A 25,456-nucleotide genomic window follows, 5' to 3' on the forward strand; every position below is an offset into this window, starting at 1 on the left:
GAGACCCTGGCGAACATGACTTGAACGATAACAACACTATACCAGACGTACGGCAGCTTATCATGTTCAGTACCCTTGAAGCATGCTGAGTGCCGCAGAAGGTCTCTGGCCTAGATTGTTGCCACCTGATGAGCCAACAGACCAACAAAAATCTGATCGCCATGAGAATTACCCCTTCTAGCTATCCTGGGCGGTCCCGCATTTCCAGTAGCGTAAGCGGTCCAAGCCCCGCTTCCTCACGATCCTTGTGAAAGTCATCACAGGTCTTACTCCATCTGGCAAAACGAAGCTAGTCTGCGCATTAGGCGAATCCCTCAAGGTCAAGTGAGTCGATGGAAGGCCAAGCTGATCAATTTGCATGAGCTGAAAAGATAGCAGATACGAGCGAGACGACGCCCACGACCGACTAGCCAATCTTCAACCAGCAGCAGACGAACGTGTCAGTGGCAAACGAGTTGCATCAGCCAAACGAACGCTTATCATATGGTTGGCCTCACATGTCCTCATTTTCACGGTAAAGACTCAACACGACACTCAGAATGGATCTTGGACTAGGTCTCCAAGGTGATGTAGTGGTGGTAACAGGTGCAGGTGGGCAGATAGGCCAGGTTATCGTCGAAGCATTTCTGAGCGCTGGCTGTTTTGTTGGGGGCTTCGATATTGACAAGTCCAAGTTTGTGAAGCAACACCAGAACCTTTTCTGGGTTGCTGTCGATACCACCGATGAGGAGGGTATGGTTGCCGCGTGGAAGAGCGTCGAGGAAAGGTTTAATGCCACTCCTACACTTTGTGTCTGCGCAGCTGCAGTTGATCTCAGCTTCATAGAGCATCATTCATCCATTACGCAGATGTCGACAAGTCAATTTCGCAGAACTCTTGATATAGTACGTTCAGATGGCTACTCGTTTCGTTGGAGGCTTTCTGACTTTTGGATAGAACACAACAGGAACATTTATAACAGCAAAGCTATGGCTCCAACACGTGGAGAACATGGTTAAAAAAAGCAGTACCAAAACGAACGGTGTGAATGGCTCGCATCCGTCATCAGCGATACCACCGAAGGGAGAAAAAAAGAATATCTCGTTGATAATTATCGGCTCAGAGGCTGGAGATTTTGGAGTCGCCGGCAACCCAGACTACGCAGCAAGTAAAGCTGCAGTACAATTCGGCCTCGTCCTATCCCTAGCACCAGACGCTGCACGCATCCACCCATCAGCTAGAGTCAACTCTATTTCCCCTGGAGCTGTCGACACCAAGAGATTCAGCGCAGAGTGTGCAGAGGACAGGTCTGGTGCGCTCCGGTGGATTGAGTCCGAGGCGACGGTTGCTCAGAAGAAGGCGGTGGATGTGGAGGGCATCGCGAAGATGTGTCTGGTGCTGGCGAGCGAGAAGTGGTCACCTTCAGTTACTGGTCAGAATGTGAGGCTCAATGGTGGGAAGAGTGGAAGGCTTTTCTGGAACCAGAATGGCGGTGCCTTGTGGTGAGGCTTGATAGCCAAAAATGTCAGAAATGTGTACGCAAACAATCAGCAAGAACTGCAAGAAACTAGATGCCTTCATAGTCAATCGGTGAGACTTAAAAGAGTATCCTGAAAGGTTTTAATTAAGCGTATCCACGCACATATCAAGTGTCACAAGAGGGTCGCTCACGGTAATAGAGAAAATAACATTGTAGACTCGTTTCCAATGCTGCGTTACCGGATCTATGAGCTAGCCCTCCTTACCTTCCAAGCCTTTGCTACATCTGTCATACACTCAAAAGTAATTTCCCCTTCAGCAGCGCTACCTGCCTTTGCCTTGAGTTTGGCGACAAACTTGTCAATCATCCCAATAACATGAGATCTACCAGCGCACTCAGGATGCAGAATAAGCGGGAAGATAGAACCATATCCAGCACCAGGTCCTTCATCCACAAAGCTCTCATTCTCCCACAGCCATTCGAACCGATCCAACCACATCTTCTCTATGACATCTGTACTCACATAGCCTTGGGTCGTTGCCGAGTGGGGGTAGTAACATAAAGGGGTAGCGTCTTCAGTGTACCAACTACCTGGAATCTCTACAACGGACGTTTCCGCCTCCCGTGATCCAGGTTCGGGTTGCTCCGCCAAAGCTATTGGTTTCATCCATGTACTAGCAGGTTGACTGTAGTCTGGAATCGCCGGCTTCCCTTCTGCAAATGTCTTTGGGAGGAAGTAAGGCAGACTGTCGTGGGAATTGAGGCTGGCGTCGTAGAGAAACCCGTGTTCTTCCAACAGGCGGACTGTTGACTCTCTGATCTCATACAAGGGAGCTCGATAGCCTACAGGCTTCTTGCCCTGGCAGAGCGAGGTGGCTAATTCGATGCATTTCACGAGTATATCTCGTTCCTGCTGCTCGGACAAGGAGTACGCCCCCTCATGACTATAGCCATGGAGGCCAATTTCAGCGCCGCTTGCAACAATTGCCTGGGTCTGTTTGGGGTAGCTTTCCATCGAGTGGCCTGGAATGAACCATGAAACTTGCCGCGATATGCCATGTTTGCCGAATACCCTCAATAGTCTATCGACACCGACGTTGCCACCGAAGTGAGCAGCTGAGTAGTCCGCCAGCTTGTTCTCTGGGACGTGGCCTGTTCCGATCAGGCCTGAGACCGCGTCAAAGTCAACAGAGAGACAAATTCTCAATCTTCGACGTTTCTGAGGCGGGCTTGCAGGGGTTGTCATGGCCACTCTATGCGTCAAAGAATCGTTGGCGGCTTTGGTCTGGAGCTCGTCTTGTGCCTCTCTCCATAGCAAGCGACCCTCTTGACCTCCATCGACAGATATACACTGTCCTGTAATATGGCCCGCAGTCCTATGAGATGCCAAAAACGCCATGCAACGAGCTGCATCACCAGGCTCAGCAATCTTGCGGAGAGCAACAGTCGCTTCTGCCTCAGCCCATCTCTCCTTGGGGTCATCTAGTCTATCCCCAATCAATGGGGTGTTGATCCATCCAGGCGCTACAGCATTGATACGACCTTTGGAATTGAGCTTGACTATCTCGTTCTTGACAGTCTTGACAAGTCCATATTGAAGACCTGCTTTGCCCGATGCATATTCAACGTGACCAGCCTGGCCAAAGACGCCTGTTTCGGAGCCAGTGACTACAACGGCGACATTGTCAAGCTCCTTGCCAGATGCTTCTTGCGCTTGCTTTACCGAACGAAGAAAGTGCTTGATGGTGAGAAACGTTCCTCGGACGTTGACGGAGTAGACTGCATCCCATCTCTCGGTGTCGATATCCCAGATTGATGGATGACTACTCTCATCTGTAATGCCAGCGTTGGCGATGAGAATTTGAACAGGGCCAAACTTGCTGCTGGCTTCTTCAAAGGCCTGCGCAATGGATGATTCGGTTCTCAAATCACCCGAAATATGATGTAGTCTCGTCTTCTGCTCCTCTGAGATTGATAGAGTGTCGATGTCCAGTGGGTTTCTATCGAAAGAAGTGACTCGGCATCCGTTTTCTGGTCGTAAATATTAGCTAGAGTGAACGGATTTGATGCTCGCTGATCGAAAGCTTACCCAGAAATTCCTTGACAGCAGCTCCGCCGACCCCTCCGGCCGCTCCAGTGACAAACACATGGCAGCTCTCGAGGCCAAGAAAAGTTGACGATGAGACCTGGCGAGACATTTTCAGAGCGTAGCAATGCTGTCAAGCGAGGAGTCGGGTCAGTGTTCTGTTCACCGGTAAAGTTCCTTCAAATAAACTTGAGCCGTAGAAATGCTGCCAAAGAGGGGAAAAGGAATATACCTACTTGCTCAGTTACGTCAGATATTCTCTATACCCACTGCCCTTTCTTGCTGGAACCCGATTAGATTCGAGTTTGGTAGCCTAATAGGGAAAGACGGGGCGGTTAAGATATACCCTCGGGGTCGTTATATCAGCCACGAACGATCTGTGAACTTCCCCGCCTCGGCCTGGCATTGGGGATCCTTTCACCAGGGAAGCATGGTTCGATATGCCGGCAATAGATAAGACCAATCCTATACTAGTAATTTCTGGCTAGACGTAGCTTTATAGTCATGTCAACTTAGACATTAGAGACCTAGACCATGGTATGTGCCTGTAATCTTTGAGGTCCTTTATCGCTGTTATTGTACCCCTGTCCTACCATTTCGAAGCATCTGTATAGGCGTCGTAATAAGGCTATAGATAAGACCATGTTTTGAATAGCCGTCAAGCTTCCCATAAGACGCCTGGCAGTGGACTCTTTGTAACTACTGCTTTCTCAACTTATCATTCTCAATTAAATCCATTATTTTATAAAATCGATTACAATGGAAGAGAGCAAATCTCCTACAAAGAAACACCCGGACAGCACAGCTACCTCAGACAACCACGATGGCTGCTCCGTCGTCGCAGAGCATACGCAGGAGGTCCCAGTGAGCTTCGGACTTCTGTCCCTCACAGGTCTGGGCATCATCATTGGAGTTGTCTGGCCTGCCTCTGGCGGTTCAATCCAGGTTGCTATTTTCAACGGTGGATCTCCAGGTACATTGTATACCACCCGCGTTGTAGACTCACAGAAACTGACATAGCTATAGGTGTTCTTTACGAGTTCATCGTCGTATCCTTCTTCTACTTCTTCGTCGCCGCATCCCTCGCCGAGCTTGCCAGTGCCATGCCATCCAGCGCAGGCGTATACTACTGGGCCTCTGTCACGCCAGGCAAACGATATGGGCGGGTCGTTGGCTTTTTTGCCGGCTGGTGGAATTATCTGGGCTGGATTTGCGCTGGTGCAAGTATGGCTGCGATATGGAGCAACAGCATCATCCAGATCTATGCACTTAAACATCCCGACTACATCGTCAAAGAAGTCCATGTGTTTGTGGTCTTTGTCATCTCCACATGGCTCGCCTGTATCTCGGTCTGCTACGCTGGTCGAGCAATGCCTCTTCTCAACCAATTCGGCATCTACTGGCTCCTGATCGGCCTACTCATAACCATCGTGGTTCTTGTAGCTGTACCTCTTCGAAGCGGGGGAAGTGGCCATGCAACCTCGTCATTTGTGTGGTTGGAGTGGCAAGCTGACCTCGGATACCCCAACATTATAGTATTTCTTGGCGGTATGCTAAACGGCGCTTATAGTGTTGGCTGTCCTGCGGCTGTAAGCCACCTGGCAGAGGAAATATCACGTCCACAGAGAAACGTGCCTGTTGCAATGGGTCTTCAGGTTATCACAGGCTTTGTCACCGGCTTCTCGTATTTGATTGCTCTCATGTACTCTATCCATAGCTACGACAGGATATTTGCGAGCCAGTTCCCGCTTGCTGAGATTTACCTCCAAGCCACCGGCTCAGCTGACGGGACGATTTGCCTGCTCATTCTTATGCAGATATGCATCGGACTGACCATCGTCGGTCTTTACATCACCTGTGGACGAACCTTGTGGGCATTGAGCCGCGACGGAGCAACACCGTGGCCATCGGTCTTTTCCAACTTCAACTTGAGGTTCGACGCACCCATCAATGCAACCTTGGCCTCGGCGGTGCTCGTTACCTTGATGGGATGCATTTACGTCGCAAGCAAGACGGCCTTTAACGCTATTATTGGTTCATACGTACTTATGTCTTCATCGGCATATACCGCGGCGATCCTGCCTCACCTTCTTACAGGAAGAAGAAACGTTGCATATGGACCGATAAGAATGGGCAGAAAGCTGGGGTTGGTGGTCAACGCTATTGCGAGCGCGTATATGGTGATTGCCTTTATTATTTACTGCTTGCCATTTTCCTTGCCTGTTACTGCTAAGAACATGAACTATGCCTGTTTAGTTTGGGGTGGCTCGACCTTGTTACTAGGTATCTACTGGCTGTGGAAGGGGAGGCATGGGTATACAGGACCTATCAGGGAGATCCATAACTAATATTTGGTCGCAAGGATATTGATACCAAGGCCATAACAGAGGACTGTTATGAGAGCCATGTTTGATCACCATGAACAATAACATTAAAGCTTTTATGCCTTTGCTTTATCTATAGTGAGCTGTGAGGCAATAGTTCACTTCCTCTTGACCAAAATCAGTGCAACAGCCATCTTGGCTGCCAAAGCCGTCAACTCAATTGGCTCTCCACTCTCTTCCAACATCTTGCGAACTTTGCTCATCAGAATCCGAGCGGGATCCTTTTCTGTCCCCACGAGCTCGGGATTCTCTTTCTGCCAACGACTTAGTGAACCGAATGTTCCTATTAATCTCTCGATACTTTGGACTTGCTTATCTACGGTTTCATCATGTCTTCCCTGGTTACTTTCCTTTCTGCCTGTATTAGGGACGAAGCCGTCTTCAGCAGTGAGGACATGGCGGGCAGACGCTTGCTGATCGTAAAACTTGGAAGTATCGGGATCATTCCAAGGCATCGGCAGATCCACATAGCCGTTTTGAGTGAGGTGAGTACCTGTGGTTGAGTACGGGGTAAGAGCATCCAGAAACTCATTAAAGATGGATTGAAGTTCGGTGTTGTTGTTGAATGAGCCTACAAAATCTCGGTGAGCATGTATCAGCCGTCAGAGAAGGGCTTCTGCATACCTTGTTGTCTGAAAACAGTCCATATCGCGACGGTTCCTCCTATTTTCAACACTTTGGCTGCTGCAGTCCAGAATTTCGGCATATCGAACCAATGAGCCTGAGATTGTCAGTGAATACAATTTAACTCAGAAAAAACACACATACCGCAGTCGCAGCTGTTATCATATCGACAGAGGAATGAGGAATACCATCGACCTTGTCAATATCTTCTGCCGTGCTCAAACGGTACACAATTGGATCACCGGTGCGAGCCTTTCCACCAAGGGTAGTAGCTGTTTTGATCATACTTTCTCCTGGATCAACGCCGTAAGCTAGATCAAAATGCGGCGCTAGCTTTTGAGTCGCAGTCCCTGGTCCACAGCCAACATCTAATACACATCCAGTCTCCCCATTGGTAGATTGGTGATAGTTGAGGATGAAGTCGATAAGAGCGTCGGTGTATCCAAGTCGTGCTGCAGCGTAATTGGAAGCTTGGTCGGCAGTGTAGTTTCGAAACGTGACATCTCGCGGTTCTGATGTCTCCGACGTCATGGTTGATAGGACTGTAAAAATATCTGCTCTGGTGTAGTGTGCTACTCTACAACCATGGGTTCCATCAAGGCGGGGAACGATTTTATAGGCCTCTCAGGTCGGACATCGGGGCGCAAAGTAAGCACCGGCTCCGGGTATGTGACGTATCCCCAACGTCAAACAATTTATTCCCTCCGAATGAACTAACATGCTAATTGTCGAGTCCTGGATGAGCAGCTACGGAAATCAGTACATTATACTCGCTCTCAAGAATTCATTTGTTTTGGTTGGGCATGTTAAAATACCTGAGTGCACGCCATACGATAGCCATGCACCAAGTGTCATAACTACACCAACTCAGCTTCGGATGAGCCAATTCACAACAAGGTCAAGCAGGGTAGTTATCACGAGTATAAATACGAAAATAATATCTTGGATCCGTAAAAAGAAATGAACAAGCTTAATCTTACAGCTGTCGCTAGTAAACAAACTATTGTGCCGCTAATCGACGCTATTCGATTCTGTAACCAAATGTCGCTATAATCATCAATAGCCTCAAGCCATTTTCAGCTCTAGGCCCAAAAAGAAATGAATTCCTCTCAGGAGACAGCTCCACTAACAAAACGCATGTCATAAAGAGGAAATCCCTCGATTCTTTCCTCGGTCCGGAATTCTTTCTCTCTCATCCCAATATTGTCAATTATTTGACGTCCGATCTTTACCTTCTGTCTTGTTTTCCGACCTTCATCATGGTCGCCATTCGCTCCTTTCTTATCCTCTCCGCTGCGGTCGGCATTGCGTCTGCTGGGAAATGCAAGCCTGAAAGCCGTTCAAGTTCCATCGTTTCGGTGGCCAGCAGCACTGTTTCTGCCAGCGACACCGCGTCGTCAACTGCTTCCGCATCAGCCACGCTCATCGAGTCTACTTCCACTCTGGCTGAAACAACTATGGAAACGAGCATTACCGAGTCTGCTACTGAGACTGCTTCCAGCGACACTGCCTCAGCAAGCGCTTCGGGCTCAGCCACATCTACCGAGTCTTCTACCACTCTAGTCGATACCACTACTGAAACGAGCCTTGCGGAGTCTACTACAGAGACTGCTTCCAGTGGCACCGCCTCAGCCACGACGCCTATCGAGTCTTCTACTACTCTGGCCGAGACCACCACCGCCGAAACGACCGTTGCGGAGTCTACTACTGAGACGGTTGCTAGCACAACCGAGTCGAAGCCCACTACTTTCCTCACTTCTTTCACCACGTCGAATGCAGACACCACTACCGAAGCTGCATCCACCACGACAGCTGCCGCTGGGCCCGTCGTCACCTGCCCTTCAGAGGTAGACCAGTGCCTCGGTACTATGGAGATTCAATGTGACGTGATTCTCTCAGGGCTGTCTGACCCTATCACCCTCCCAACTCTAGATGAATGTGCCCAGGCCTGCAACTCCGACACTTCTTGCTTGGCCTTCACTTATACAGCAGGCACGCAGTCATGCTTCAAGGCCACTGCTTCTGATTCCTACACTGCCGTGTCCTTGGGTGGCTGGGCATCTGGCATTAAGGGAACGTGCGGTGAAAACAATGAACCCAGCAGCACCGTCATTACATCCACCGCCGAAACTACTACCACCGAAGCGGCAACGACGACAACCACATTGGCACCAGCCGGTCCTACCTGTCCCTCAACGTCTGAGCAATGCGCGGGCAGCGCAGAGGTACTGTGCGATGTACAGCTCGATTGGTTGCAGCTCGCTGGAATCTCCAACGACATTCTCGAGTGCGCCTCGTTCTGCGACGAAGATGATGAATGCGCCGGCTTCTCCCGCATTCGTTCGACTGGAGCATGCTTCAAGGCCGTCCCTGACGAGGGTGCCGTCGCCCAGACGGACAAAGCAGGATGGGACAGTGGCCTCAAGTATTCCTGCGCCACCTAGATTCCGCAAGAGCAGAGATATACCGGCATCGCCTGTGCAGCTAGCTGTCTTGATAGTTGGGGGTGTTTGTGAATGACTCGGGCGCGGGATCGATGGGGATCGCCTGAAGGTTTAATGCCATGCAGGGTATAATTGTAATATTCTTGAACATTATTATGTTTGCATCACTATGTATATGATGTCTAGACATACTGAAATAGTATCAACCGTTGGCTCTCTTGGTGATGTTAGTGTGAAGCCGAGTCTTAGCAAGGGTTGTAGACACGTCCCCTCGATAGACTCAGATAAAGCCACATCAGGATTTCCAAGACCTCAATCAAGATTTTTACCCACAGTATCACCTGGGGGTCTTTTCTTGCACTCAAAGGGGTTGGGAGATATACTAACGTAGTAAGCATCTGAAGACATGAGTCCTGTTCAGCACTATGCGTAAGCGACTTTCCTGCATGTGTCCTGGTACCGCGACGCTGCAATCCCGATTTTTAAGGCCAAACGGTTCAGTTTATGAACATATTTATCTATGTGCTGGACGCGATCCGACTATTTAAACACCAAAACAAGCTGTACAGTCATTATTCTACCGCCCCAAACCACTACAACAAGAGCGATTCAGCTGAAAGAAAAACAGGGATGCACTTCGTATTATACCCTAGTCTAGCCACCATCGGGTCTAGCTTCAGGGGTGGCAGTGAACGATGCATCCCCAGACAGGCCGCCCTTAAGCAAGCGCTTTCCTTTTGACCTTGCGCTCTATAAATATCAAAATGCAATACCTTTATTGCTTTTAACCGCAGAGCTGTATCTCATTGTTTCCACGATTCTCTGCAATTGGTCAGAGGTCTTAAACCCGCTTTGGAACGAGACGCTGAGGGCTATTGCGCGTGTCTCTGCTCAGTCGCTAAGCTAAGTGCCATGTTAGTTCCCAGCGGCGTCAGGGCCGCTGCCCCCGATGAAAGCTGACCAGGCATTGGTGCTGACCGGATCCCCCACAATATCGCAAGCCTTTGGCAACATTTCCAGGTTGATGGTAATCTCCACTGAGTCGAGATGCTGACTAGAACAAGCGCCACACAAACTCAAAAGCTCAACCAAGCCTGAATGCAATGCTTCCGATCCTATCACGACGCCATTGTCATCCGAGGTTTCAAGCTACTCATCTCCACGGTAAGCGGAAGTTCACGCTAGTCAGGAGAATGTGGTCCCGGGTAGACTCTCCACATTCCGATCGAACTATCCATATATTGATTGGCTGGGTTGCCCCGCTAGATCGGAATTGTCCCTGTGGGTATGGGGAAGATGCCGTTAATTCCTCTTGCATGTAACTACTAAAAGATCAACTTGCCTCGTTTAGATCGTGGCTGCAGACATTGGACTATTCCCTTACGGATGAGAGATGATAAGATAGCGTTCTCTGGCCCCTTAAAAGTCCTGCATTCCTTTTGTGACACACTGTCACCTCTTTGACCCACCAACTACGTGATCTGCTGCTGCTGCATTACGCCAACATCGAAGATGGCGAGCGGTTCGGACAACGATGCTAGGTCTCAAGGGCCCGACATTCTACGTCTGAATATATGTCTTACTGTATTTTCATCTCTTATTATGATCGCGCGTCTGTACGCTCGTTGCTTCATGACAAGGGCTTTTGGTATTGACGACTTTTTGGCATTACTTGGCTTCGTGAGACTCCCCGTGAAACTTTTCCCAATGCTTCAGCGTTGACATGCGTATTGCTTAGGCACTGACTGTCGCTGTTTCCTCCATCGAAATTGCCCAAGTACAAAACGGATCAGGCTCTACAATGAGTACACTTACTCCCGCACAGCTAAAAGCTTTTTTCACTGTACGCGCCGATTCCATGCACACATGCCAGTCCGTTTCTTGTTCCAGACTAATTGAGAAAACCCAAGGTTCTACCTGTTGAGCAAATGCTGTTTTTTCCGGCGCTCTGCTTCATTCGTCTATCAATTCTGGCATTCATTCCCCGTCTTCGCCGAGATAGTACGTTTTTCATCCTCTGCACTGTTTATACGACCTGACAGTTGACTCGCCCATAGGTGCATTCATGCGATGGTTATGGGGCATTGGCGCTATTATCGTTTTGACGACTCTGGCACCATTACTCTTCTTCCTTCTAGAATGTAGACCTATCGCGTACGTTTGCCATTTTCTATCAGTTTTCAGTTTGCCATCTAATACTACCCCAGGGACCTATTCGATCGCATGAAGCAGGATAGAAATTGCGTCAGCCAGAAGGTGGAGGCTCATATGCTTTGGGCGCATAGTTTCATCGGCATTTTCATCGACGCGGCACTATTTGGAATTCCAATCTGGGTCATTTACAAAAACATGAGGTTTGGCTCTCAGGCTATAAAGGTTATTCTAGTCTTCTGTGTTGGCTTAGTTGCCATCGTGGTTGGCATTATTCGACTTGGCTTTATGATGACTACCGACTTTGGGGTTGACACGTTAGTTACCTGCCTTGGCTCCGTTGCTCCCACTGACATTATCTTTAGGACTTACAAAATGGGCCGGGTTGCCATTTGGGTTTCGATTGAATTACACGTCGGGCTCTGGTGCGGTAGCTTCCCTGCTCTTCAGCCTCTGATTCGCCTCGTTTCCTACCAGGTCGGTCTCCGAAGTCACTTATACAGTACAGACAAGACGACCGCTCGAGGAACTCGGACCGGAACTCGGCCTGGTGCAAGTCAATACATCAGGCAGCCCCATGTAGCTGACACCGACCCTGGGAGTGATGGCGCAAGCGCAAGAGCTATCGTCACAGGCGGTGACGGGATGACAGAATCTGTGGAGCTTCGGCATGTGGACAGCAAAGGCATCACGGTAATGACTGACGTGGTTGTGAGGATAGAAGATCAGGTTTCTTCTCGGGATAGAGGCAAAATGGAAACAACATGGGATGCAGTCTAAAAGAAGTAGTTACTAGAGTATTATTATTTTTAAAAAGGATTATCTATTAAGGTATATATATAATAGAATATTAAAGAGATACTTAAGAATTTAAACTTAGAAACATCTATATTCTTAATAAATAAATTCTATAAGTTAAATTTAAGTATATATATAAAGAAATGTTAATATAGTCTATCTAATTTATCTTACTATCTATACATAAAATATGATATGTCTATTCAGTTCTATCTCCAACTCTCAGACCTCTCGGATGCTCATGGTCATACGTTCATAAGTAGCCGGTGTATCACTGCTTCCAATCAGCCAGGTATGGCCAAACGCCCGAACACCGACAGAAGCCAAGCTCCAAGTACCTGCAGTAGGTATACATGTCGGACCCATACTGGAAGATCCACTCGAGACACAAGACATGGCCGGGACCGAGCACTCGATCCCAAAGGGGCCAGATAACTCGCAAGTCAGGAAAGCTTTCTGCAGAGGAGTCTCGCTATGACAGGTCACAACCGTCGCAGGTCTGTTAAGTTCCTCGTTCGTCGCACCGTAGTACCCGCAAAGGAACCAGCCCAGATCATTCACGATCCTGCCTTGAGAGTCAATGGAGTATGGTCGGGCAGAGGGGTTGTCGTCCTCGGTGGCGGGATCGAATACGGCCACAGTGCCGTCGCGGTTGTAAGTTTCGAGACTTCTGCCTGCGATGGCGTTTGAGCCGGAAGCGAACATTGTGAAGGTAGGGATAGCTGCGGATGACGTTGTCTCAGCGATGGTCGTGGTGACATCGGTGGTGGTTGGCTCAGCAGTTGTAACCTCGGTAGTGTAAGTCGTGGTGGCTGAGGCTGTAGACGTCTCAACGGTGATGGACGCATCCGATGTTTCAGCCGATGAAGCAGATGTCTCGGTGGAATAGACAAATGTCTCGGTAGAGGACTCAACTACCGTGGACGAAGTGGCGCCTTCATTTTCAGTGGTGGATGCAAAGGAAGTAGACACAGATACCTCGGTGGAAGCATCTGAAGTGACAGTAGTGGATATGGTAGCAGAAGTGACAGTAGAGGTTGTTGTGACTGAGGCTAATCTTATTTTAGTACTCAAAGAATCAACACTCTCATCGATAAATACTCACGAGGCTTGCAAGGGCTTGCGACAGCAGAGCCAATGGCCAATAAGCCAAACGCCACTCGCAAATGAATGACAGATCGCATTGTCGCAGATAAAGAGTGACTGAAGTGAATACAAGCAAAAAATGGGAAAACCAAGATTCGGCGGGTCTTTTGCATCCTTTTATTATCGTGACTTCGGCATTTGGAAAGGGGCCTCAAAAATGCCAACGGGCTAACAGGTGCTACAGTCGATAGTGAGGTTTTTAGTGCAACGCCAGACCCAACTTGACGGTTTAGCTAAACGAATTCAGCATACAAATCCCCTGGGCGTTGAGCATGCAGCCATTTAATTGGCTGCATTAGTGCCGTAAGTGGCTGTAATTTCCCGGCTTTGGTAGAAAATCGTTGTTAAGAAAAACCAGTGAGAGAATAGGCGTCAATTGACTTGCGCCATCATCTACCCTCCGTGGGGGTTCTGACTAGCTACTTACTCTTAATTTTGACAGAGTGGCTTAGATCTATCCTCTGTACACAGGAAGTACCACCGCAGGGACAACCCGATACTGCAAGACGGTCATCTTCTGATAGTGTATTACAAGAGGCCCATGACAACCCATGGCCTTCGATTTGCCAAGGACAAGGACTTGAAGAAGGTCGAGAACCACTACGGGAAGTGGGTTGCCGCCGATCTAATTGGCTGGGATAGGTTCCCTACCAAAAGGTTCAGGAATAAGTTATCAAAATATGAGTATGGAAGGGCGAGGAACGGGGCGATGACAAGAAGGAGGACAATGATTCTAAAAAGAGAATTAATATCAAGAAGGAGAAGGAGAATGATAAAGAAAAAGCAAAAAGGGAAGAGAAAGAGAAAGAGGAGGAGAAGGATAAAGATAAGTAAATTGCGCTGCTGTATTGATATTGAGTAGCCGAATACCCTGCATTCCACAATTGATCAATAAAGCTCAGGTCATCAAATAAGTTAGACCCGACTGAATGACCGATAGATACAATTTATATCTTAATTCTTTTTTTCTTTTTTTCTTTCTTTCTTTCTTTCTTTCTTTCTTTCTTTTTTTCTTTTTTTTTTCTTTTGCAAAGCTTTGAGACATTCTCTGCAATAGCGATGAGAAATAGACATATATACGTGCTGTTTGGTGCCAAATGGCAGCCTATATGGTTGAGTAAAATGAATATCAATAGAGTGAGGACATAGATCCTGTCTGCAATGCCGAACTCGACCTGATCGTTTATGCACTTGCCACCTCCATCGATTTGCTGATTTATGGCGAGACTCAATGCAGCAGACCACTTTAAGTCCTCGCGGATCACGATCTCATGTTGGTCGGTTCTCGCCGAGTCCTCCCCGCATCCCCACGCCACTCGTCATTCGTGGAAACTTCCCCCTGTTCATTCTTAACCCTAACCTAATCCGCATCAGGTAATCCGATCATCCCATCACGCTAGGCTTATAAGTGACTTTGTGACTTCGCATTACTATCTCTGGAAACACGTACAATGAGGGGAAGTAGTCACGTTCTGAATCAGCTGAGGATGTTATAAAAGCAACGTTTGTTACACAATACAACCCCTCTCTTCTTCCCATCACTATTGTTGGTTCTTGACTTCTTCTTCCATCATGTCAATGAAAGCAGTGCGTTTCCACGGACAGCAGGATGTCCGGCTAGAAGACGTACCCCTCCCATCCCTCAACTCAAACTCGGTCCGCATCTCGCCCAAGTTCTGCGGGATCTGCGGGACAGACGTCCACGAGTATCTCGGTGGCAACAACCTCATCCCCAAGCCCGGCACCCCGCACGGCATCACCGGGGAAACATCGCCACTCACTCTGGGTCATGAGTTCAGCGGCATCGTTGAAGAAGTCGGGAGTGAAGTCACGCGCCTCCAGAAAGGAGATCGCGTTTGTGTTCAGCCGATTATCTACGATAATGAGTGCCGCTCGTGCAAGCGCGGGCTAGTCAATTGCTGTGATAAGAATGGCTTCATTGGGTTGAGTGGTTGGGGAGGCGGTCTCTGTGAGACAACAGTTGTTCCGCAGGATGCTGTGAAGAAGTTGCCTGATAATGTTTCTCTCGAGGTCGGAGCGCTTGTTGAACCACTGGCTGTTGGATGGCATGCTATCAAGATATCACCATATCAAGAAGGTGATTCAGCGTTTGTTGTTGGCGGTGGACCAATTGGACTGGCTGTTGTGCAGGCGTTGATTGGCAGGGGGTGCAAGAACATTATTCTCAGCGAGGTCAGCTCGAAGCGAAGAGAGTTTGCAAAGAAGTTTGGCGCTCATCATGTCTTCGACCCCACCAAAGACGACATCGTGGCTGAAGTCAAGAAATTGACCGATGGTTTGGGCGCAGACGTCGGTTTCGACGCAGCTGGATCTCAACATGCCATCGATGCAGCGTTTGATTGCCTCAAGGCCAGAGCTGTACTCGTCAATATCGCCGTCTGGGAAAAGAGGGCTCAATTGAACATGAATCAGATCGTGTTCCGTGAACGATCATATGTTGGATGGTAAGTTCTCTCTCTGCCGTCGTTGAAGCGATTCTAACTTGGTTTAGCGCCACTTATGCCCTTGGTGACTTTGAGGAGGTCATTGAGGCGCTGTCGAATGGCAAGATTACGCCTGAAGGGATGATTACAAAGGTTATCAAGATGGATAAGGTTGTTGAAGAGGGGTTCCAGACGCTTATCAATGATAAGGATAATCATGTCAAGATTTTGGTTGACGTCAGTGCTGGTGTATAAAGTACAGGGACCAACAGTTGTTCAGATCTCTAGAGTAGTTAATGGTTCTTCTATTGACATGGCCAGTCCTGCTCCTCACCGTCCTGGCTTAGATGCAGGAAACAGGCTCAGGAAAGTTCAACTCGTTTTGTGCACATTCTCACATAGCAATTGAACATGCATCCACTACGGTAAGCCCAAGCCATAGCCTATCACTCATATACTTCAGCGTGGAGTATCAGCCCTCATGTCTTTCTGGATCTTCCTTTGTTTCTTTACCCCGAGACGCAAAAGCAGCTTTAGAACGATCCACGACTGCCGCCAGCGAAATCTGGCTGAAGAATGCATATAAAACTGCCGCCAGCGAAATCGGGCTGAAGAATGCATATAAAACCCGGAGCTTCTGAAAACATTTGCGTATAATGAATTCAACTCTATCCTTGCTTAATACAACCAGGATCAGTGGGACAGACATGGCAAAAGAAATGCCAACTTATTCTGGTCAATAAGGCTTAACAGAAAGGGCTTACTGGATTTTGCTTACATATCAATGCACAAACGCGCGCCAGGGGCCAACTAGTCTCCCGAGACTCAGGATCCTGTGGAAACTGATCGACGTCAAGAGCCAAGAAGCTGGCCATGAATGATAGTGGTAGCTATAAAGCGTAAGCCTGCATCATCCCATTGTCAAGTTTACGAAGGCTTACAAAGATAATGGTAACTATTGTAAACCAAAAGAGATTCTTGTGTACGAAAGTTTTATTAGCCCTTCAATCATTATAAAAATAGGGGGAGGGCTAGCACATACGCTACCTTGCTTGGCTGTCTCAGCTGCTCCTTCTCGCGCAATTCGTGCTTCCCAGGTATTTGCCTGCTTCTGTTTGAGGTCAAGTAATCGCTCGATCTAGGGACATATTAGTAAAAATGGTATACAGTCCAGAAGAGAGGTCATACCGATTTCTCAACCGCCTGTGCTCGATCCTTCATATTCTTAAAGCCCTCTTGAACTCTGAGTAGTGGTGGTATCAATTGTGGACGTACGCCCAATCCATCACGGGGTTCGTCATCTTTTTCATATTCGCACAGAACCTGTCTTTGACTCTCCACAACTTTTTCGATCATTTTAATCTCATCGAGGATATCTTTGACTTCAGTCAGAAGTTGTACTTCTTTGAGAATGTCTAGATACCTGAGATAGCGTTTTTGAAGTTGAGGATAGAGTCGATCTTTGTCGTCTAGGTCAGAAAGCAGCCCAGATAAAATGTTGAAGACCTGAAAGAGCTGTGCCTCCTTCTCTTCCTGGAATCGCCAAATCAGTAGTTGGATCCAAAAGGCCAGAGCACTTACTGCATTTCCTATCGCATTTTCAAATGCTTCCATTGCATTTAGTGACTCCTCCTGACTCACACGAAGTTTTTGGCTACATCCATTAAGAATTGATTTAACCAATTCCCGCGTTGAAACGCATTCACTTCGGTTAGGGTCCTTTATGATTCGCTCGTCTAATGGCTCTAACGGTGATCGTGGTTCATCCGAACTGGGGAAGCTAGTGATCAGTGTATCTGGACTCGACTTGTCTCCCTCTTTCTTGCCAGGGATCAGCCAGAGCCATAATTGATCAACCATGAGTATATCGACGCCCGATCGTCGTGAAGAGTTCTCACTAAGGGAACACCGGTCCTCAAAATCGGATAAGTCATCTCCAGAGTCCACAACGCCGAAAAGGATATCCTGCAAGCTTTTGTGGTTTCTGAGAGTCAGCATGAAAGAGACTTTTATGATGTTGGACTCTTACTGAGAACCCCTTTGGCGATGCTGTTGATCCGATACCCGCTGCTCTATAGACCACCGCGAATAAACCTGGCTTTTATCTCGATAGGAGGTGTCCGGAAGCATGTAGTAGTATGACTGGTCTAATGTACTTCGCATTTGAAGAAGATTCATCAGTATTCACTGTCAGTTTCTGTGGGAGCAGTTATTCACCAACCGTCGCGGATGTAATGGTAGATCTTCACGAGATACCGGATGTGTATAGAACAGATAATTCCAAAACCCCATGTTGGCCGTAGAGATCAGGCCTTCTTCATCTTCATAAATATCCTGCAATGACATCCTTGGCCAAAGACCCGCATCCGCCAAGCGATTGCGGAAGCTTTCGAAATGTTTAGCCGGAAGTTCATCAATATCAGTATCGAAAATGTCCTTAAAGAATTTAAATACTCTCAATTCCAACATGTATGGAGGCAGCCGAGCGAAGGAAAGTCGGTGACCTGGGCTACTACGAGCCATTAGATTATCCATGACTTTCTCAGCCTTACCTTGATTCTGACTGTTGCCAAATGCAACATATGGCATCTTGAAACAAGTTTCAGCGTATTATACAGACAAATTGTGCACAGTGGAAATGAACTCACCATAAACGCATAGGCGTTGTTCTTTTCTCCAAGGTTCGGAAATTTGTAATAATGAGGGTATGCACATCTCTGGTGGAAATAGGCCGATTTGTAAGCATAGGCCATAGAAAACTTGGGAAAATAGTAATATGGGCTGCTGGAGTAGTTGAGTGATAGTCTAAGGAGCAACATACACTTTGCGGCCGCCCATAATCTTTGAAACCCTGTGGCCAGGGCCACTCTTTTATCTTGAGTTGGACAAACAGATCCTGGTAACTTAGCGGAAGTCTTCTTTCGTAAGAAATGAGACACACACATGGACCCAAGCCATCTATTTATTCCTCGTTAGCAACTCATCTAATCGCTAGTAACAACAAGAATGACTCGAGCTTACATTATTGACTGGTATGTGAAACCATCGGCATACCTGATTTTTGGCCTCCTCGTCGGGCTGATGTTTTTGAAACCACTCTTTCATGAGTTCGTTGATGTCGCGCTGTCCGTATATGACTTCTTCGACGGTGGCATACTTGGGGAGATGAACCATGTCTCGGCCGGGAGCGAAGTTTAACTCCCGGACCGTCATTTGTACATTTGCACAGGCTTTCTTTAGCTCGTCTCGTCTCTCTGCTACTACCATACCTCTATTTGCAAACACACGCCGCACTGATGGAGGATTGTTCAGGAGATCAATAATCTTCTCCTTATTCTCATCGACTGGTTGACTCTCCGTGTCGTGAGCTGCCATACCACGAGCAAGATCAAGAGGTGTATGGTGATTGTCATCTCGAACCGTCCAGTTTGCTCCTGCCTCCAAGAGCATCCTCACAACTTCCGGACCTGATTTATCTAATCGCTGAGCGGCGATGTGAAGGGCTGTCATGCCGTTACGATCAGGCTGCCTCAGGTCGATCTGCCTAATTCCAACGAGATACTGCACGATGCTTGGATCTTTAGATTCACAGGCAATGTGCAATGCAGACTCGCCTCTGTTGTTAGAAAGCTGCACATTGATACCTTTCTTGATGAGTCGTTCCATATCTCCCTGGGTGCCACGCCTAGCGGCCGATAGGATCTGGTAAGTCTTGGCTGCATTTTGTAATTTATTACAGATGTGCACGAATGTGCGATCCTCACGGCCTCGGAATTTGGCTGTGTCACCAAAGTCCCCTTTCTTTACCGGGATGTGGTCGATAAACCTGTCGACTTGGGCTTGTGTTTGGATACTCTGGGTTCCTGAAGTATGTTCTCGGTCACGAGACAGATTTGCTTTCTCCTTTTGTTTCGTATCGCCTGGCTTAGTCGAGACGTTCTTTTGATCGACCTCATCTTGTACTTTAGATGCTCCAGAGCGTTCTCCATCAACGACTGATAGAAGGGTCATGTCGTACTCCTTGGACACTGTAACCAGCTCAACAAGATTGATAGAGCTAGGAGTCGCCTCATTTTCGAACGGTGCGTTCTTCGAGTCTAGGGGAATATTAAGCTTGTTACATGTCCACTCTCGTAACAAACAGGCTTTAGATGCGTCAGTTGGGGCCGCAAATAGAAGAATGGCCGCTGTAGCTGAGACAAGGCCTCTTGCAGAGCTGTTTGGTTCCGATAGATGGCGGACAACCCTTGTCCCGTACCCATGAGCTATCCATATGATAGGCCTTTTTCTTTGTGCTCGCCACCTTACGACCTCATCCCCAATCCTACGAGATACTGCGTGGAAGTCAACAGAAGTATTTCGGGCCATTTTGAGGCCACAGCTCAGGATGCCAATCGCTGGTAACGCTGATCGGAGCATTTCCTTGTCCTTAAGCCAATTGCACCATTTTTGAGCTGGAGTACCCCTTTCTTCCTTCTTCGGCTTGTTTCCGGACTCGTGTTGAAATATCTCGTGCTTGTTCTTTGCTGCCCCAGTTGACTTTTCGGGACCGGAATCAGGCAGTGGGTCTGGAAGTGGTTGACTGAAGAGAGACATTGGATCTTTATCTTCATAAATGGCATAAACGACAACGACGTCTACAGCTGAAACATCGTTGGACTCTTCGTCACCTCTGAAGAGTTCGTCAAAAACAACGGAATGTTTGTCTGTCGGCACAGGGGACTGATTTATTGGTGGCGCAGACATGATCGGGATGTCTTCGGTCGTTCAGTTATATGACTTGATTGCCGGTATTTAGCGTCTTCCGTTTCGAGAAACTGTGATTTAAGCTCGCGATATGAACCTAGATTGTAGAAGGTTTGGGCAGTTTTGATGGCCGTTAAAAGATGAGTGAAAGAGGAAAAAGAATGGTTCCAGGTTGCGTACCCAAGCCCAGACCCTGATAGTACAAGAAAGCTGCAGGACTCGCCCAAAGTGCTCAAGCCCCGCCGTAGACCTGCATCTTCAACCAGAGTTTCCTTGTGTAGTTGGACGTATTCTGCAGAGTGATTAGCGCCCAACAAGAGCTGAAAACATTTTACGACAATTGGCATTGTGAACCGCCAATCATAACTTAGGACGAGCGCCGCCACCAATATTTTACATGCAGGCAGTGTAACACAGCACTCTTCGGTCCCGAACGCGGCCAATAGAAATTCAAGGAGAGGAGGAAATGAGTCAGGTGAAAAGATTGGAACAATGCATACGCTGCCGGTTTATGCAGCATTTTCTCACTCGGAAGTGGCATCCCGGTCGACTTCGTGCTAACTGGCTTAGTGGAATTACGCCCTCCTCTCTATCACAGTACCCAACGTTATGCTCTAGCGCTCGGCATGCAAATGCCAATTGATGCTATTAATAAAGGTGTGGTTAATTGCTCTTTACTTAATAAACAGGCACAGACACCAACTCAGCAACGTCAGCAACGTAGGCGGCTGATAAGTACTTAGAGGCGACAGGTTGCTGATACACGTTCCTGTTTTAACTCTAGTTGGCCCCATCTATTAACTCACCCTATAGGTCTATCCCTAGATCTCCAATTATCCAATCCATATACTCACTTGGGCTTGCAATATTAGACGTAACGTATGAATCTGGAGTTTCCCACTGCAATCTAACCCTCCCAGCCTGCACGGACGTCGTATCAGACATAGTCATTCTTCCAGCAAGATAAAAACCAGGATCCAGCTGTTGCATCTCCCTTACATAACGAGCTTTAACCATGAGTCTCTGAACAGGCCGCCAGAGGTTCCCTCTCTTACCCTTTTCGTTCATACCCCAGCGATTATGAACCGTGTTGATAAATTCCCAAGCCTGGTCGCATTCCGTAGACGCAGGACGAGAACATATCTCAGACAGGACAAAGATGGCTGCATGCCACTGGATATGCGCTTTAGAGTGCCACGTCCACTTCGAAATACTGGTATTTGTCAAGATGAAACTTGAAAGTTCGAGAACCTCCATTGAGGTGGAAAACAGTTGATCTCGGATGACGGTCGAGGTGTATGCTTCCCTTTGCTTCCTTGGGAAGTCAACGATGAGCCCTGTACGGGCAACGATGAGTTGGGCGACCTTTGATGTAAACAGCATGAATGGTACGGATTCATCACAGTAACGTAGATAGCGTTCCTCTAATCGGCTCTTGAGCTCTTGAACGATTAGTTCACCGCCACCTCGTGCTGCAGCGGCTGTCGAGCTTGGAGTTGGTGATGCATATCCAACCTTCCAACCCGCTTTCATCACCTCGCAACGGATAAGACAGAACGTCATTTGAGTGTATCCTTCATGATCTTTAGGAGATTCCGTCATATGGGGGGTGATATCGCTATCATTGATGTTGAGGGGAAGCTTTGTGTCAAACATGTCGCCTCGCGCTATAGGTTCATATCCATGGAACTCAGAGGAGCGCATGTCTAGGAGACATATATGCCACCAGAGCCGTCTCCGAAGCTCAGTATCGAATGGTTTGAGACCAAATGTTGTTCCGTCACGATGCAGACCCATAGCCTGGGAGATGTGAAACACTAGCGACGTCAAAGACCATGTCGTTCTAGAGTCATCTTCGTTTCGTAGGCCTGAGAGGAACAGAACAGCAGCCTGGAGGAGAACCAAGCTCTGCGTATTGAGCAAGTTCGCGCGAGCCATGGCTTGCTCGACCGCAAAGCGGAACTTGTTAAGCGAGGTAGAACGTGACTCTCCGAGGACGCCCAAGCACTGGGCTTCATCCATGCTGATGACAGATGAGTAGTAGATGGCAAATAGCAATGCTTCTGAGTTTCTATCAAGTGTATCAAGTGAAATGATGGAGTCCCAGAACCACTGTTCTGTCGAGGGCATATGGAAGATATGCACCAGCGGAAGGACATTCTCGATGAAGATGTTCAAGAGAGTGACTGAGAGGTGCATAGGCGGGTGGTAGGGAAGAAGAGAATTACAGAGGGAGCGATATCCAAAGACTGAAGCGCTTGTTCCAAGAGGCGAGGCCACTTCTGGCATGGGCCCAGATGCATCAAGAGGATTGTCGACATCCTCTTCAGATGGAGGGTCGTGTAGCATGTCGCGTAATTCCTCGATCTGAATATCAGGCAACTTAGCAGCTGCGATAAGTAAGTTTGGTGCTGGAGTACTTACTTCGTTTCCTAGGTTGGCCCATAGAATGTTACTGACGTAGTAGCTCTTGCTATCCTCTATCATCAGACGACCAAGCTGCTGATCGATGGAAGCATCAGGAGCAGAATTGTCCACTCCGGACGGGTTATTCCTCGTGCCACTGGGTGTCGATACACTTTCTCCATCTGTACCATTACTAGATGGCAGAGCATTTGCTGTGGCATCGACCTGGCTAGTAAGTTGCTTGATGATGTTTTCCAATTTTTGGAGCCGATCCACAAGACGAGTATCCAACGTCCGTGTAGGCTTCTTAGCAGCCCTACCACGACCAGCGGGATATGAGCAGACATTATTAGCGCGGAGACAATTAGAGCAGGGCTTTTGACGATCGCATTTGACTTTTCGCTGGCGGCAAAAGGTGCAGCTGCGGAGAGGAAGTGGATCAGACGGAGTCGATGGAGTTAGAACGGGAGAGTCCAAGGTAGAACTCATTTTTGCTGTTTTATTAGTGGATGAAGTTGTCGGAACCCTCGGAGGGGAGTCTCCTGAGATTGAAGATGCCATGACTGGCCCTTGAATTGTTGAGAGAATTAGAATGTAAAGGCTGAGGTGATGAACCAACATTCAGTGCCTGTATCAGCGGCCTCTGTCATCAACCTTATCTTAGTGGCTCGCTAACATCGATAGCACGGACCAGGGCGGAGACGGGTAAGCTTATGCGTCTCCGGCTTACACTCGCATCCCAAATTGGTCCAATAAGTGAGCAGAGGTACCTTTTCCTTCCGGGCTTTAGAAGCGGTCCCGGCATGATCGGGCTCGGCATGGAAACATCACTCGGCGCTAATGACGAGGTTCCGTTGTTTGGCTCATAATAGGAGTTGGACCTCAGGTGTCGACTCGGTGCCGGCCGTCGCATAAGGAGGTAGTGACAACTGATTGCCAATTCCTTGCCTGACCAAGAAATGAGGAGCTTAAATAAAAGCCAGAGGAGAGCAGTAATTTCTGATTACTTCACTATTCACAAACTTAGGATCAATAGCGAACATGAGCGATCAAGTTACCATCACAACCGAAATGGCCTCAGACCAGAAACCTACGATCGATGATCAATACCCAGACCATCTCGTGACCTTTGACGACCCGGATGATCCCTACAACCCAGTAAACTGGACCTTCCGCAAGAAGTTCATCACCACCATCTCTTATGGTCTCACGACTTGCTGGATCACTTTGGCCTCTGCCATTTTCGCTGCCGCCATTGAACCTGTTTCTGCCGAGTTCAACGTCAATACTGAGACATCCGCTGCAGCGACGAGTCTGCTTGTTTTTGGATTTGGTCTTGGACCTCTAGTTTGGGGACCACTGAGTGAGCTTTATGGTCGGAAGTGGCTTATCCTTATTGTGCGTTAGCACTCCACTGTTAAGATGCAATGAACTGACTAAGACAGCCATACTTTATCGCCGCCGTATTCTCGTTCGGTACAGCTACAGCCAAGGACATCCAAACAGTTCTCATCACGCGTTTCTTCTCGGGCCTGTTTGGTAGCGCACCTGTTACAATTACCGGAGGTGTCATGGCGGATATATGGGTCCCCCACCAACTTGGTAACGCCATTGTCGCGTACGGAGTTACTATTGTTGGCGGCCCGACATTGGGTCCTATAATCGGCGGAGCGCTGTGCTCGAGCCGTCTAGGCTGGAGGTGGACTGAGTACCTGACCGGTATTGTGATGATGGCTCAGCTTGCTGTCGATCTTCTGGTGATTGATGAGAGCTACGCACCTATTTTGTTGGCTCGAAAGGCTCATAAACTGAGACTTCAGACGCAGCACTGGGCGTTACATGCTAAGGTAAGTTGAATACTACACTATGAGATTACGAGCTGACAGTACAATAGCATGAGGAATGGGACGTGTCATTCAAAGAGCTATACCAGAAGTACTTCATCCGTCCTTTCCAAATGATGGCAACCCCAATCTGCTTTCTCATGTCGTTGTACGCCTCATTCGTCTACGGTAAGCCGCTTTGCAAACATTCCACACCAATGCTCATCAAGTCCAGGGATTCTCTATGCAAACCTCGAAAGCTTTTCCATCGAGTACCAGGAAGTGCGCCAATGGGGGCCAGTGGTTGGCACTTTGCCTTTCATCGCTCTGTTGATTGGCATCCTTTGCGCAGCAGCGATCAATATTTACAATAACACATACTATCGCAAGAGACTTATGGAGAATGGATACAGAGCTGTTCCGGAGGCGAGATTGCCTCCGATGATGCTCGGGGGTATCGTCTTTACGGCCGGACAGTTCCTCTTCGCATGTAAGTGACATTGGCTGCCACAAGACTTCGAAGCTAAAAATACCAGGTACCTCATCTCCGAACATCAACTATTGGCCATCAATCATCGGCATCGCTTTGACAGGTCTCGGCTTCACAACCATCTTCCAAGCTGCACTAGGCTATCTCATTGACACATTCACACGTTACAGCGCAAGTGCAGTTGCAGCCAATACCTTTATGCGATCCATGTTCTCGGGTGCATTCCCTTTGTTCATCATCCCCATGTACCACAAACTTGGGGTGGACTGGGGAACAACCGTCTTTGGTTGTATAGCTGCGGTGTTGATCCCTGTTCCTTTTCTGTTCTTTGTTTGGGGAAAGAAGATCAGAGGTAGGGGCAAGTGGAGCAAGGACAGCGTTTAGCTGCAGCATGCTTATCTCACATTCCGATCGCGAACTGGTATACGGGCTTTAGCTACCATTTTTACGTAGCT

General features: G+C 48.1%; 11 protein-coding genes across 11 annotated transcripts; 6 read left to right on the forward strand and 5 right to left on the reverse strand.

The window, feature by feature from the left end:
• Positions 1-539: 539 nt before the first annotated feature.
• On the forward strand, positions 540-1,485 carry FMAN_11073 (uncharacterized protein; the record flags this gene model as incomplete). Its single annotated transcript, XM_041833837.1, has 2 exons — positions 540-884; positions 937-1,485. 2 exons carry the CDS (start codon positions 540-542, stop codon positions 1,483-1,485), a joined length of 894 nt encoding a protein of 297 aa, XP_041684161.1.
• A 218-nt stretch (positions 1,486-1,703) lies between these two features.
• FMAN_11074 (uncharacterized protein) lies at positions 1,704-3,657 on the reverse strand (the record flags this gene model as incomplete). Its single annotated transcript, XM_041833838.1, has 2 exons — positions 1,704-3,490; positions 3,549-3,657. 2 exons carry the CDS (start codon positions 3,655-3,657, stop codon positions 1,704-1,706), a joined length of 1,896 nt encoding a protein of 631 aa, XP_041684162.1.
• Positions 3,658-4,304: 647 nt separating this feature from the next.
• Positions 4,305-5,893, forward strand: FMAN_11075 (uncharacterized protein; the record flags this gene model as incomplete). The annotated part of the gene is made up of 2 exons (XM_041833839.1): positions 4,305-4,518; positions 4,572-5,893. The coding sequence occupies 2 exons, from the start codon at positions 4,305-4,307 to the stop codon at positions 5,891-5,893; spliced, it is 1,536 nt and encodes a 511-aa protein (XP_041684163.1).
• A 134-nt stretch (positions 5,894-6,027) lies between these two features.
• Positions 6,028-7,084, reverse strand: FMAN_11076 (uncharacterized protein; the record flags this gene model as incomplete). Its single annotated transcript, XM_041833840.1, has 3 exons — positions 6,028-6,500; positions 6,554-6,650; positions 6,698-7,084. 3 exons carry the CDS (start codon positions 7,082-7,084, stop codon positions 6,028-6,030), a joined length of 957 nt encoding a protein of 318 aa, XP_041684164.1.
• Positions 7,085-7,812: 728 nt separating this feature from the next.
• FMAN_11077 (uncharacterized protein) lies at positions 7,813-8,997 on the forward strand (the record flags this gene model as incomplete). The annotated part of the gene is made up of 1 exon (XM_041833843.1): positions 7,813-8,997. One exon carries the CDS (start codon positions 7,813-7,815, stop codon positions 8,995-8,997), a length of 1,185 nt encoding a protein of 394 aa, XP_041684165.1.
• Positions 8,998-10,509: 1,512 nt separating this feature from the next.
• FMAN_11078 (uncharacterized protein) lies at positions 10,510-11,928 on the forward strand (the record flags this gene model as incomplete). The annotated part of the gene is made up of 6 exons (XM_041833844.1): positions 10,510-10,677; positions 10,736-10,840; positions 10,908-10,998; positions 11,055-11,151; positions 11,205-11,465; positions 11,514-11,928. 6 exons carry the CDS (start codon positions 10,510-10,512, stop codon positions 11,926-11,928), a joined length of 1,137 nt encoding a protein of 378 aa, XP_041684166.1.
• Positions 11,929-12,168: 240 nt separating this feature from the next.
• Positions 12,169-13,130, reverse strand: FMAN_16148 (uncharacterized protein; the record flags this gene model as incomplete). Its single annotated transcript, XM_041833845.1, has 2 exons — positions 12,169-12,998; positions 13,052-13,130. 2 exons carry the CDS (start codon positions 13,128-13,130, stop codon positions 12,169-12,171), a joined length of 909 nt encoding a protein of 302 aa, XP_041684167.1.
• Positions 13,131-14,664: 1,534 nt separating this feature from the next.
• On the forward strand, positions 14,665-15,791 carry FMAN_11079 (uncharacterized protein; the record flags this gene model as incomplete). The annotated part of the gene is made up of 2 exons (XM_041833846.1): positions 14,665-15,557; positions 15,605-15,791. The coding sequence occupies 2 exons, from the start codon at positions 14,665-14,667 to the stop codon at positions 15,789-15,791; spliced, it is 1,080 nt and encodes a 359-aa protein (XP_041684168.1).
• A 491-nt stretch (positions 15,792-16,282) lies between these two features.
• FMAN_11080 (uncharacterized protein) lies at positions 16,283-20,282 on the reverse strand (the record flags this gene model as incomplete). The annotated part of the gene is made up of 11 exons (XM_041833847.1): positions 16,283-16,426; positions 16,478-16,513; positions 16,579-16,674; positions 16,725-17,069; positions 17,118-17,508; positions 17,566-17,691; positions 17,758-18,125; positions 18,185-18,295; positions 18,358-18,432; positions 18,480-18,494; positions 18,591-20,282. The coding sequence occupies 11 exons, from the start codon at positions 20,280-20,282 to the stop codon at positions 16,283-16,285; spliced, it is 3,399 nt and encodes a 1,132-aa protein (XP_041684169.1).
• An 807-nt stretch (positions 20,283-21,089) lies between these two features.
• Positions 21,090-23,177, reverse strand: FMAN_11081 (uncharacterized protein; the record flags this gene model as incomplete). Its single annotated transcript, XM_041833848.1, has 1 exon — positions 21,090-23,177. The coding sequence occupies one exon, from the start codon at positions 23,175-23,177 to the stop codon at positions 21,090-21,092; it is 2,088 nt and encodes a 695-aa protein (XP_041684170.1).
• Positions 23,178-23,729: 552 nt separating this feature from the next.
• Positions 23,730-25,385, forward strand: FMAN_11082 (uncharacterized protein; the record flags this gene model as incomplete). The annotated part of the gene is made up of 5 exons (XM_041833849.1): positions 23,730-24,086; positions 24,134-24,535; positions 24,583-24,700; positions 24,747-25,001; positions 25,048-25,385. 5 exons carry the CDS (start codon positions 23,730-23,732, stop codon positions 25,383-25,385), a joined length of 1,470 nt encoding a protein of 489 aa, XP_041684171.1.
• Between the last annotated feature and the right edge of the window lie 71 nt (positions 25,386-25,456).

This window comes from Fusarium mangiferae (genome assembly GCF_900044065.1).
Source record: "Fusarium mangiferae strain MRC7560 genome assembly, contig: FMAN_scaffold008, whole genome shotgun sequence".
Lineage (NCBI taxonomy): Eukaryota > Fungi > Ascomycota > Sordariomycetes > Hypocreales > Nectriaceae > Fusarium > Fusarium mangiferae.